This window comes from Durotheca rogersii (assembly GCF_024521655.1).
Source record: "Durotheca rogersii strain YMJ 92031201 chromosome Unknown GGS23scaffold_4, whole genome shotgun sequence".
Taxonomy (NCBI): Eukaryota; Fungi; Ascomycota; class Sordariomycetes; order Xylariales; family Xylariaceae; genus Durotheca; species Durotheca rogersii.
Window position 1 is genome coordinate 144,816 of NW_026251235.1, and position 13,284 is coordinate 158,099.

Consider the following 13,284-nt stretch of genomic DNA (forward strand, 5'->3'; position numbering starts at 1 on the left):
CCTCTTGGTATGTTGGCCTAGGTACCTTGGGTGCCTTAGGCATTGGATAGGAGGTAGGCAGTGTCTAACGTCATCGGATTGAGGTCTATAGGGTGCGTGTGCTAGGAGGTACCTGCCTCCGACGCCTCGCGTACGTGTATGTACCTATGCATGTACAAATAAAGTGCCTAAAGTTAGCATCGCCGTGGTGGGACCCCATAGCCGTGCCCATGCTACCTTAGGTACCTACATCTACGTACTTTGAGTATAGGTAGGGATATACCTACTGTATATGCGTAGACCCGTAAACGTATCTGCCGGTACGGGATATACATGCGTCACAACAACTGTGACGATTTCTGAATATACGCAGAGCGATATTTGGGCTAGCGAGGCACCGACGGGGAGAGTTTGATCGTCAGGAAGGAAGAAAAAAATGACAATGCGTGGGATCGGGGGAACGAGAGGGAAAAAACGAGAGAAAGAGAGAGAGGAATACTCGTCGTGGCCCCACCCGTCCCCCATGGTCCGAATGTGTATTAGATGATTGGCCAGCCGGCGGAGGAGACGCGCGTTCACGCCGTCCCCTCTCCAGCCTAGTGCAGTTTCTGCCGCGACACACAGTACCGATAGACGGATTACTTGCGCGCAGTCGCCGCGACGACACTGTATCCGGCTGGTTTGACGGCCAATGATGGGAGGCATCGGCTGGGATGGGCGGAGAAGGCCTACGCAGCCTACGCACACCCTGCGCGGCGCTGCGCAGCATCTCCCTCTTTTCCTTTCCTTTTTTTGCGCCCCCCATGTTCGGGTCCCTGTCCACGCCCACTCTCCTACGGTCCTGAACCATCAGGAAAGCTGCCTACGAGTACGTCCCGACACGGATCTGTCGTCCATCCGTCGGTCGAGAAATCTATACACACGGACCTGGATGGACGTAGACTGCTAGACGGGGGGGGTGGCTAACCAAGACGCTCGAGAGAGGTAAGAGGCAACGAGAAGAGAAGAGGTCATACCCTCACACGCGAGAAGCATGCCGCTTACTTCCCAATCCTTAGACGGCGAATTACTCCTTCGCCTACCGGCGCCGACGTTCGTTCTATCATCGCATTTGTACTCTATTACATACTAGTCCCTACGGACCGCTCGCTGTCATTACGTCTCCCTGCCCCCCTCCATGCGTACGCGCACTTCGACATCCGCGAGGAACACACCCTCTGCCACATACAGTGCACCACAGACACGCCATAGACGCACCCCCTGCCCTCCCCTCCACCCCCCTCGGCTTATTACGAAGTAGGTATACGACTTCTCATCGCAGTAGGGAAAACCCATCGTTCATCCTCCGTCCTCCATCCACCACCACCACCATTACTGCTACTGACACTACCAACACCACTATCCATCATCCACCCGTTCATTCATCCCTCCGCCCTCAACCCCTGGACTCGCCACGTTCTCTATCACCGTACCCCCCCGTCTTACTCTTATCCTACTCGTTAACGCTACCGATTGTATTCTTAATACCTCTCCGTCCTTACTGCGCTCTCTCCTCTCTCTCCTCTCTCGAACAACTACGTCTTATCTCTCTCCCGGGTTGACGTACGACCTCGTTCTCTGTCGTGGCGAGCCGTTCCACCGTCGCTTCTAGGTAATCGACGCCGACCGGCCTCGTCGTCCGCGCTCTCCCCTTCGACTCGCGCAGCCTACGCCCGACCGGTCGCATCATTTCTTGCCCGATTGCTCGAAAGGAAAAAAGGCCAAAAAAGGGAAACACACTGCTGCCACGGTACTGCGACGCAGACACGAAGACAGGCGAAGCCTGGCGACTACTAATAAACTATTGGCCCGTATGGAGCGTTGATTCGCCATTGCTACGTTGTCTTGTTCTACGGAGCCCTCCTGCTCGCTGGTGGCAACTGGGTCTAGGAGGGGGTGGCCGAGTCCGCACCATCGCCAGGGTCCTGGTCGGCTGATTATTTAATCTATCGCATCTCTGCGTAATCTTCGAGTCAGCCTAGCCCGAGTTCGAATCCCAACATCACAGCCGGCCTGCCTGCCTGGGACTGACGAGTTGTAGGGGCGCCTACGGCGAGAATCTACACGTAACAGCATTTACCTTCTCGACGCTCCGAGTCGACCTTCGAGAGTGGGCGAATTGACGGACGGCAGCACCATGACTGGTCGTAGCGAGGCCTCTAGGAGTGACGACCAGGGCGAGTATGGAGAGGAATGGGCACGGGATTTGCGAGTCCAATTCGAGCAGCTGATGCGGACGAAGCGGTTAACCGAGATCGAACAGTCGCGACTGCCACGGCAGCGCCTCGCCTCCCCCGACTTTCGAGAACAACAACCGCCTTCGTCTAGCTTGCAAGCACACCCAGCGGCGCCTTTGGGCAGTCCTTCTCCCTCGTCTAATCGTGATCCAAGCCCAAACCCGGCCACGCCCACGCTACCGCCGTCGTATTCTTCGCTACGCAATCTCCCTAAGATCCCGACCCCCCCGGGTCCGCATGACCGGGACTCGCAGATGTTCCGCAACTTGCTCGTGTCCCTATCGTTGACTCCCACCAAGTACGAGAACCCCGGGCTGCTTGACGAGGCCCTTCAGGTGATCCCGCTTGACCGAATATATGGCGAGGCCGAGGAAGAGTCGCAGGTGTTGCAAGCCTCAGCGGAGAGCATGGGTGACGGCAGAAAGCCGGAATGGGGATACCAAGATTGCGTAATCCGAGCATTGTTAAGGTAGGCCTCTCAGCGCATTGACGCAATGTCCGATAGCCTTCTAATCTTGGGCATCCAACCCGCAGATGGTTTAAGCGATCATTCTTCACTTGGGTGAACAATCCGCCGTGTCCCATATGTCTATCGCCGACCGTCGCTAGTGGCAGGACGCCCCCGACAGCCGAAGAAAAGGCTTACGGCGCTCTACTAGTCGAACTCTACGCATGCTCCAGCTCGTCGTGCGGCGCCTTCGAACGATTCCCCCGGTACAGCGACGTCTGGCAACTCCTGCAAACGCGGCGCGGCAGATGCGGCGAGTGGGCTAATTGCTTCAGCATGCTGTGTCGCGCCGTCGGCAGCCGCGTGCGCTGGGTATGGAATGCCGAGGACCACGTATGGACCGAGGTCTACTCCGAACATAAGCAGCGATGGATCCATGTAGACGCCTGCGAGGAGGCGTGGGACAATCCACGCCTCTACACCGAAGGCTGGGGCAAGCAGATGTCATACTGTGTTGCTTTCAGCATCGACGGCGCAACCGATGTCACCCGTCGATACGTGCGTAAGAGCGAGCACGCGCGCGAGCGGAGCAGGTGCCCAGAGGAGGTTATGCTCTACATTATGCAGGAGATTAAGAACATCCGCCGCGCTAACATGAGTAAGGAGGCGCGATTCCGGTTGGAGAAGGAAGACTCGAGAGAGGACCGAGAGCTACGAGGCTACGTCGTCGCTTCGATCACCCAGGCCGTAACAAGGATGGTGCCGGGCACGTCGAGCTCCGCATCCGGCACCGCAGCTCGGACTACTACTACTTCTTCCGCCAGCGACGACCAGAAGCTCCCTGCTGAGCAGCCGAGCCGACAGAGCGGGAATGCCGAATGGGTTTCAGCCCGTGGGGAGAACGGCCAGCGGAATAACCAATATCAAGACCCGAGGGATCCTCGCCACCAGAGGTGAAACAAGCCAATGCAGCCCATCCATATCACTTATATCACCGCCAATAGCGGTACTGCCTTCATCGCCATCATCGCCATCATCCATCACTTATACCAACCTTCGACATACGTCACCCACTAATTAGACGTCCCGGTGAGGTATATATATATATATATATATCGTCACGTGGCAGTTGAACCAGCCCTTATATGCCTACATACCGCAAAGCGTATCGTAGGCGTCTACGTTTTACGCGACATATATATATGCCCCAGCATTTAGCATCTTGGCCAGACGACTTACTCACTTTTTCCCCTTCGGATGACGGGCCACGCATAACTCAAATTCTCATTTGTCTTACGTATCATGTGGTCATCTGCACCCCGTACCTACCTATGCATCCGGTCACACTACGGCGCCACCATGCCGTTCTCGTTTGTCACTTACATTTTGGATACTCTTTGGATTAAAACTGCCGGCGTACCGGTACCATCTGGTTCAGGAAGCATATCATACAATTATTCTTATCACGGGAGGGCGTGGGTGGACATAAAAAGGGGGAGGTTAACTGTCCCCGCCCTGGCGTTCAAGGGTTGCTTGCATGAGGGAATGTAAACGGGTCGACGAAGACGATAGCCCATAGCAATCGAGAATAGGGGTACGGGCAATGGAAAGCTGCGAAATCGTATATCACATTAAATTTGAGTTATCATTTAACGTACCTAGCGATGAGCCGGCTGAGCAGGGGATGGTGTGAAGGAAGGGGTGGCTCTCCAGCCTTTTCCTATTCATTCTCCCTCTCCCTCCCTCCCGTTTTCCGCCTAAGCCTCTCTTTGGGCCCAGCCGCAACAAAACCTGTCGCATAGTCGACGTCGTTGGAGAAACATGTCAATATGTTGCAAATTGATTCTCCCGCTGTCATGTACAGTTAAAATGGGACCGGGCAATCGGCCGCGTGTTGTAACATCGACCTTATACTCTATGCTGCCGTAGCAGCGGATACGCTATTTCCCTGATATTACCTGCGTGCCGCCGTACGTGGTTCGCGGATAGGGTTGTAGAGGAAGACGACAAGTAGGCGGTACTGGCTGGGTATGGCTTGGTAGGTGTATGTAACGATGGGGCATCCTCTGTTGCTTAAACAGGTGCTAGATGACAGATGTTTTTACGATATTCACGGCGCCGCGCTGAGGTCAGGAAGCCTTTGGATGGAGAGGTTACCGGTGTATGAGTATTCCATAAAGAGTGGCGTGTCAACGACAGAGGCGCTCATGCCGAGACTTGGGCTTCGCCTTCGCAACAAGGTGCCGTACACAGGTCTGGAGTCTCCAGTTTGTCTCGGGGGAAGACTCACACCAAAGGGGCTGGGAGAGGTGGATCAAGAGACCATTGGCAATGCTTCTGGGTATCGGCCGGTGGCCTCTTCTTACTACTCACTGAGGACGATGGGCATTTCCAGACACGATGTGAGCATATGCTGACTCTACATATATATATCCATTCTGCCTATGTGCTACTACCTCTTGAGAGTGTTACGAGGTGGCCCCTTTTCCGGCCAGGGGCAGAGGCTTCGAGATCTTCTGGAGCGGCCTAATCAGACGATAGTAACGACGACCATGGGGGCGGTCTTTGTGAATAAATCCTTCTCTTCCGTATAGTGCTGGATGTATTGGGTCCAGGAGCCGATGCGCTCCGCAATGCCCGGTGCCGTGGCGGACGGCTTGAGGATCAGCCCCCGATGCTCGGCGTGCGTGCTCTTGGCGCCGTGGTTAAAATGAGAGAAGAGGGTGCCGACAAAGAGGCAGAACACGAACCCGCCGGTTGGGCCGCCGGCATCGGCGGCCTCTTCGGCGTCGCCCTTGTCGTCGAAGTTGAGATGCAGCGTGTTGAGCGCGCTCTCGGTCCGGATGGGAAGCCTGGACGCCCACGGAGGCAGGCCGCCGGCTGACGTCTTCTTCTTCTTCTTCTTCTTCTTCTCGCTCACGGAGACGGCGCACATCGCCCCCTTGGCCACGATCCTCCCACCGAGGATGCGGCCGAACGGCGCCTCCTTGTGCTCCAGCTCGCACGAGGCCTCGAGGATGGAAAACCGTTTGTCTGGCTTGTAGGTGAAAATCTCGCTCCACGACACGAGTCTCGGCTTCGTCTCCCACTCCCAGTCGATGCCAGACCTCTCTCCGCCGTGTTGCAGCGAGACCCAAGACCAGGAAGGAGGGCCTTTCCCTGGCCGCTTTCTCGAGTTCTCTTTCGGTTGCGATTTGACCTTCCAGAGGAGATCCCTGGCGAGACTGTTCCTCCACATGCCGGCCATATATTCATCTTTCACCCCGCCGATCTCCGGCATATGCTTGGAGAACTTCTGAGCGAGTCCGCCGAGGGCCGGGAGCCGATCTGTCTCTACGGTGAGGTTTAACAAGCAGTAGTCTTCTACCACGGTCCTCCAGAGCCCGCGAAGCTGCCAGTCCTCGAGCGTTCCGAGGGTCGAGATACGGCTCTTGGAGGCGCTCCAGCCGTCGCCGCCGATTTCCCTGTCATCCAGGGCGAGACATTCGCAGCGCTGCTTGTCGATGCAGTCCCACATCATCTCGTTGGCGTGGAAGTGGACGGTCCGTGGCGACAGGTGTCTCTCCTGAAACACCCATCCTCGCTGGATCAACGGCGCAGTCTCCTGGTGGCTATTGATCCACCTAAATGTCTGCATGGCCTCGTGGGACGAGTTCAACGTCAGACGCACCTTGATCGAGCTACCGTAGAGCTGCGCGTTGTCTCTGTTGGAGACGACGAAGGACTTGACGTCGCATTTCCTAATCTTGGAAATATGCTCCTCGCCCTTGCTTCTAGCCCCGCCTTCATCGTCATCATCGTCATCGTCATTATCGTCGATGACCGAGCCTACCTCCGCCGCAAAGCGCTCTGCATATTCCAATGAATTACGCGATGTCCACCGAGGATGGACGAACCCCTCGGCGCCGTTAGGCGATCTCGTAGTGGCGATGTTCAGGTGGCAATTTGCGTATATGTCGGCCATGGCCGCCGACTGCTCGACCCAATCCTTACCGTCTATGTCGTCCTGGATTATACACAGCGAATCGATCCAGATATACCGGAGGTTGAGCGCCCTCGTGAGTTGGACGGCGTCTCGGAAGGTCCGCGGCATGTCATCCAGAGAAATCCCCTTCATCCTGTCGTCGATAGTCCCCCTCGTCGTGACCAGCATCTGCTCCTTCCCCCAGCAGTGGCTGAGTGCTACGTAAACGCCCTCCTTGTATCCGGTCTCGATGAGCACGATTTTGTTCTCGGCCAGGTCGAGGACGCGCCGGGGAAGCGGCTTGGGGACGCCGGCACGCGCGATAGTGTTGCAGTTATGGTGGTGCTCGCCGCACTCCCGGACCCAGGCGGTTATGGTAGAAGCGTACTCCTGCAGCGAGGGATTTACGGGAACTTCCCCAGCACTCTTTAGCCAGGAAAACGAAGGAGGAATGTTTCCTGGAGGATCGTCAGAAAGGGCCAGAAGGGGGGGGGATAGCGCAAGACTCTTACCTCCGACAGCCGCGAACACCTCTATCCCGAGTTCTTCAAACGATTCGTACTCGCCCTTCGTTTTCGGCGGATCAAGATTGCATTTCACGACTAGCCTGAGGGTCTCCAGGGCACGCGCAGCCGCCGCCGGGGCGTTCGCACCCCCGGCGCCCGATTCCTCCTCGTCGTCCGAATCGGCCCAGTCGCCATCCGAACCCCCCTGCGCAGACCCGGATCGAGCGTCGTCATCACTGGTATCTGTATATCCGTCGGTGTCATCTTCGTCTGAGATCTCTTCGCCGTCGAACGAGCCCGCTCCCTCGTCGTCGTCGTCTTCGTCGTCGGCGCCCTCTTCCGGCTCGTCGACGGCGACCAAATATTTCACGGCGCCGCACTCCTCCCTAGACGCACATCTTTGGGCGGCCAGTCCGCTCTCGTGCAGAAAGGTTTCCACGGCGTCCCTCAGGAGACCGCACTTGTCGCACGGCCGCTTGAATGCCCGGTAGGTGCCCGAATGCCTGGTCCCGCCGGTCCCCCGGGCAGACGCGCGTAACTCGGCCGCTTTCATCCAGTGCCGCGCCTGCTGCCCGTAGGAGCAACTGTCTTCGGCTAACTTGCGATGGCGGACGGGGTTGAGGTTGTAACAGAGCGGGCAGATTAGCGAAGCCATCTCGAAGGTCAGGTAGGTGCGCAGGTAGGTATGTTTCATGAGGGGGGATAAGGCGAGACGCGTAGCGTCGATACTCGAGAGCGTCTATCGGGCCCATACATATATAGCATTTCAGCTGCTGCAGGCTCAGCAGAGCCTGCTTGATGCCCGAATCAGCCAAGAGCTGAACCCATAGTCGCCGATCAGACTGGCTGATATTATTCGTCTTAGGCATTGCTTATAAGCCCTAGTAAGCCGCCGCGGAGTTGTCTTTAAAAGCGTGTTCATATTCGAGTATCCAGTTTCCTGATTTAATACACCACACCATTTCTGACCTTGATTTTCTTTAGGGATTTGCATAGGGAGCTATACCTACCTATATTAGATCTGCATGAGTACCGAATAGGGACGCGTAGGGTCGACGTTTTCCCGTAACGAGACGTTATAGAGTTCCTATACCTGTCTATAAATTGACTAAATTTATCGTTATCCTAGTTCCATATAATTATCTAACTCGCCCCTCTAACGTAGTGAAGCTCTCCCCCTTGACTTCGTTAAAAGCGCTCGACGGCGTTACCTTCGAGGTCAGAACACAGGACTCACAAGGAAGGTTGCGAGTAATATACCTAATACCCTCACACGATCCAGAGCCGACATAGGCCGGACGAGACAATGGCAGGGAAAATCAACCCATGCTTTTCTATAGTATCCTCCTCTAGGCATCTATGTCTCACCATACCCGCTATTGATGCCTACTTATTGCTAGATGCTATCAGCTAGACTTGGTCGATGGTCACTTTGCGCTCGATCGCTAGCATGGGCCACTGCTAAGGGGTGTGCTTTTTAGGCTACGGGGACCCCTGATTTCCGGACTCTATGAGTATTGCAGCCAAGAGGCCCTCGAGATAGCGCTGACGGGTTTGAATCCGCGACGCACTCAGCCCATCTTGGCCTTGGGATTGGCGCAACCCGATATAAAATGCACTCTGCACTCCGATGCCTCCTGGTAATGCTGCTGATCGCATTCCGTCTCAAGTGGGCTAATACATTCGAGGGAATCCGCGGCGCCGAGGCGATGTACAGGCAGTGCTGTTGGCGTTTGCTCATGATTCCTAAACTGAACACTGACACACGTGCGTTAAGTATAAGCAGTTGCCATAGTCAGCGATAAGCAGATATCCATCTGTGTAGAGAGTTACTAGTCGACTAGAAACCGAAGCTTACACTAAGTCTCAGATGAGGTTCAGAAATCGGAAGGAAAAGGGGAACGGTGCAACCCGAAAGCAGGGAACTAAGCCTCAGCCCACCTGGTATTATCGCCTGTACTTTTCCAACCGTAGCCTACACCCGTTCTGCTATCGCCACGGGCGGCACCATCAACCTGGGCTATTACTACGCGGCGCTGGAGATCGCGCGCCAGCAGCCTGACTGGCTCGTGGTCATCTGCTCGCGGTCCGATCCCGAGCGTGCGGTCGAGTCCGTCAACAAGACGCTCAGTCAGAGCAACGGAGTCTACACGCCGCTGGACCTGGGCACACTAGCAAAGTCCGCGCCTTCGCGGGAGAGTGGGCTGCCAGGAACCGCCCGCCGATCCAGGCGCTCCTCCTCAACGCCGGCTTGCATTTCCCGTCCAAGACGGCTACGAACGCCGAGGGCGTCGAGGCCACCTTCGCGATCAACCACGTCGGCCACGCGCTGCTGTTCCGCCTGCTCTGTTCTGCCCGCGTCGTCGTGACCTCCAGTGGCACCCACGACCCGGCCACGCAGAGCGGCATGCCCGACGCAGCCTACACCACGGCCGCGGGCCTGGCGCGCCCGCCGGCCGCCAACTACACCAACAGCAAGTTGGCGAACCTGCTGTGGGCGTACGCGCTGCAGCGGCGGCTCGGCGCGCGAGCACCCGGCACCGCTGCGGCTCGCCTGGAAGCACGTGGACCCGCGCCTCGTGCCGCTGCTTAAGGTTGTGTCCACGAACAACGTCCACACGCCGCGCGAGTCGGGCGCGGCGCTGGGAAGCGCTACGAGGGCCCCAGGGAGATCCCCTCCAGCGTCGCTAGCTACAACCCCGCCAAGCGGGACGACCCCTGGCACTGGACCGTCAACCACGTCGCCTGGGGCGAGGCCGAAGCGGCGCGCTTCGAGGCGTTTAGTTGAGGTTGGGCTGGTGGGGCTTGATGCTGCCCTCGGAGAGCGGTGGGTTTCTTCTTTCGTTCGAGCGTCATATGTGGCGCGTAGGTATTAGGTAGGTAGGTAGGTACCTATGTGATAAGGAATACACGGTAGGTAGCGCGGCGGGGAGTTACGGGAAGGCGAGGGACTGTCCGGTTTAGAGGCCCGGTAGCGTTGAAGCGTGCCGGCCTATGTTCCCTAAATATTCGATCATTTAGCTTTTTAGTTGTTCTTGTCGATTTTTAAAGACAAAGGTCTTTGCGGTTACAATTTGCTGGGGTGTTCTTTAATCGAGATAACCTCTTCTAGGTAGGTATGTTTCAACTTGAAGATACAAGTAAAGTATACCTGATATGCGGACCGAACCCCCAAGTATCTAGTACTAATATCCCACGATAGTCCTCCTGAACCGTCTCCCAGCGTACTAGTTAGTATGGTATAACCCGGCCTAACACAGATCGTGCCTACGGCTAACTTTGGACGGAATCTTCTTGGAGCTACACATTAATAGGACCTCTCGCAGCCCTCCCCCAAGGGCGGCTCCGCTCAACGAACGGCCTTTTCACTCTCCGTTAGCCTTCGCTGCCGCCGCCGCTAGCGCTTTTGCGTCTTTCAACGCGCCGCGCTCCTCCACCGTCTTGGACATCTGGTGGCCGTGCTCGGTGCCGAGCGCCTCGAAGCCCCGGACGACGCCGTCGCGGTCGCCCCTGGTCATCTCCTGACTCATCTTCCACTTGCCCTCGAGGCGGTCGACGTCGATCTCGATGCCGATGATGGCCTTCTTGAGGATGTCGACGTACGGCGCCGGGGCGTCGTCGACCTGCCAGGCGGCCGGGGCGTCGCCGCCGACGTACTTCATGAGGTGCTCCTCGGAGTGCTTCGACAGGTCCTGGACCTGCTGCTGCAGGTACGAGCTCGTCTCCGGGCTCCTGGCGTCGCCGAACACCCTGACCTTCCCGTAGGCCTGGACGGCGGCGTAGTTCCAGGTGGGCACCACCTTGCCGGTGCTGGGCTTCGTCTCGGTGTAGAACTTGGGCGTGACGTAGGCATGGACGTTGCTGGTGAAGACGACGGAGACTTCCTGCTCGAGCGTGCCGTTGGCGCTGCCGTGGACGGCGACGGCCTCGACGAGGGCCTTGGAGTGGGGATTCGCGCGAGCCAGATGCGCGCGCAGCTTCCCCAGCTCGGTCGGGCTGCTTTCGTCACTCACGTCCAGCACCCAAGGGACGTGGGTGCACTGTATGGTGGGACTCTTGGGCGACGCGAAGGCGGTGATGAAAAGACCCAAGGGGTTATCCCGTATGAACGTGCGGAGCGACGGGATGTCGACCTCGGCGTGGGGTGCCCGGAGGTACATGGTGGCCCGAGTCAGCGAGGATTCGCACGGGGGTAGGCGACAGGACAGGAAATGAATCGAAGTAGGGGGTACGGGAGCAACGTCAGAGGGAGGTATCACGAAGCAACTTGGGGTTGGACGATAGGGAATCAGATCGTCGGATCGGGAGGAGGGTATTTAAGAGTTGCGGGAGTCATGTCGGCGGCGTGCTGTCAAGGCTAGGGCGCGAGGGTGCGGATGGTACACAGTTCGGACGAGCGAATCAGACGAGCCGTATTTCGACTCATCAAGGCAGCCGATGATTTGTCACGGCATTCAGATCGGTTGCGCCTTGGGAATTCGCGATAGGCACGTCGTCTCCGTGGCCGCAACCGCATCCGCGGAGATCCGTCGGCACCACACCAGGCCAGACCTCTCTCTGGCTTTCCTAGTTAGGCATGTACACCCCAGGTCTGCCTCCAACTCCATCATCCCAGGCAGATTAGTTTGGGTACCTACAGTAGATATTTGTAGGTACCTACCTTAGAGGGGGTTACGGCCTAACACTCGCTGGCACGTCGTCGAGTCCCGGTTGTCGCTACTAGAGGTACCCAAGGTAACTGACCATCGGTAGAACCGCCCGAAGTCGCGTATCCAAAGGTACCTACCTACCTACCTACCTACCTTGGTATCCAACGAGCCCGGCGCGACCAAGTCCTGCAGGCTAGTAACAGGCAGGTCGCTTGGTACCTAGGTAGGTAGGTAGAAAGGAGACGAGAAGAGCCGCCGAAACAGGAATGAATCATCGCAAGCGAACCGTTCTATCGCGCCCGCTCCCGTGCCCGACTCAGATCCCGAGTGCGTAATAGGAGAGATGAGATCCCGAATGAGCAATAAGAGAGGGGATTAATAATCTGTCACGACCGTGTACGGCTTCCCGGTTCGATATGCCGACCTGACCACATCAAGCCCACACCTCCCCCAAAACTCGCTAGGTATTCAGGTAGGTACATTATCTAGGAGGTACCTAGGTATACCTATATGACACAGACACAGCTATTAATAGGGACCCAGCCCTGTAAGATTGGGCGATTCCCCATCGTGATAATATGTCGTGCCGCGGCGCCGACCCCAGATTACAGGCGGGTATTTTTTGATTACCTACCTCACGTAGCACCCATCTCACAAATTATCTGGAGGCGAAGGCGGGTGGGCTATGCAAGAGACCGAGTCGGCGCCACGTGCCGATCGCATACTCCTGGAGGTAGGTACCTAACCCAATACGCAGCCGGTTGCGAATATGAGGTGCAGGCATGTACCTATACCTCAACACACCACATGGCAGCCTAATCAATCCCAGCACAGATTCAAGACTGGGTCGATGTCGTTTCACCCTACCTCTAGCCTCTTACCTACGCAGCAGCACCAACCTATTACCTAGGTACCTAGGTATATTAGGTAAGTCCCTTTCCTCGTCCAATACGACCCTCTCAAGACCGACCTACTATGAGCTGCACCTACACGGAAACACATTGCTCAGCCGCTCTCCCTCCGCCTCAGATCAATCGGCGGCCCTGTTTCAGCATCGGGTCCGCATCGTCGGCGCTTATCATTATCCAACACGGTGCGAGGCCCTCTGTCTTCACAGGGTCTCACCCCCGTCTATAGGTCTCGCCCGCCATGCCGTTTTCGCCCCCATTTGCTTGGGAGCCCCGGTAGGATTCTAACCCGTCAGCTGTCCACCGCCAATAAATACCTAGCTGTCTACCTACCTCCCTTCTTCTTTCCGGTCTCCTCTCCCCTCCTGCCGACGGGAGAAATCGAAAGGAACGAAGAAAGGGAGAAGAGGGAAAAATACCAGTCAAATCTCGGTGTAATCAACTAGATCCCAGCACGATCCCCCCCTTTTGCCTCCGTGTGGAGGTGTGCTGAAGGAAGCAGGCGGGGAAACAAAGGATGGGTGTTCTGCATCGTAGCCGGGATGGATTCCAAC

At 56.9% G+C, this 13,284-nt stretch overlaps 4 protein-coding genes across 4 annotated transcripts; 2 read left to right on the forward strand and 2 right to left on the reverse strand.

Annotated features, from left to right (window-relative positions):
* Positions 1–2,155: 2,155 nt before the first annotated feature.
* GGS23DRAFT_603246 (uncharacterized protein) lies at positions 2,156–3,660 on the forward strand (the record flags this gene model as incomplete). Its single annotated transcript, XM_051519450.1, has 2 exons — positions 2,156–2,724; positions 2,790–3,660. 2 exons carry the CDS (start codon positions 2,156–2,158, stop codon positions 3,658–3,660), a joined length of 1,440 nt encoding a protein of 479 aa, XP_051374408.1.
* A 1,573-nt stretch (positions 3,661–5,233) lies between these two features.
* Positions 5,234–7,828, reverse strand: GGS23DRAFT_593877 (heterokaryon incompatibility protein-domain-containing protein; the record flags this gene model as incomplete). Its single annotated transcript, XM_051518085.1, has 2 exons — positions 5,234–7,125; positions 7,180–7,828. 2 exons carry the CDS (start codon positions 7,826–7,828, stop codon positions 5,234–5,236), a joined length of 2,541 nt encoding a protein of 846 aa, XP_051374409.1.
* A 988-nt stretch (positions 7,829–8,816) lies between these two features.
* GGS23DRAFT_593878 (dehydrogenase/reductase) lies at positions 8,817–9,961 on the forward strand (the record flags this gene model as incomplete). Its single annotated transcript, XM_051518086.1, has 4 exons — positions 8,817–8,940; positions 9,148–9,283; positions 9,349–9,737; positions 9,804–9,961. 4 exons carry the CDS (start codon positions 8,817–8,819, stop codon positions 9,959–9,961), a joined length of 807 nt encoding a protein of 268 aa, XP_051374410.1.
* A 199-nt stretch (positions 9,962–10,160) lies between these two features.
* On the reverse strand, positions 10,161–11,472 carry GGS23DRAFT_351265 (transcriptional regulator PAI 2-type). The gene has a single exon (XM_051513131.1). The coding sequence runs from the start codon at positions 11,331–11,333 to the stop codon at positions 10,539–10,541; it is 795 nt and encodes a 264-aa protein (XP_051374411.1). The 5' UTR covers positions 11,334–11,472; the 3' UTR covers positions 10,161–10,538.
* Positions 11,473–13,284: the final 1,812 nt, after the last annotated feature.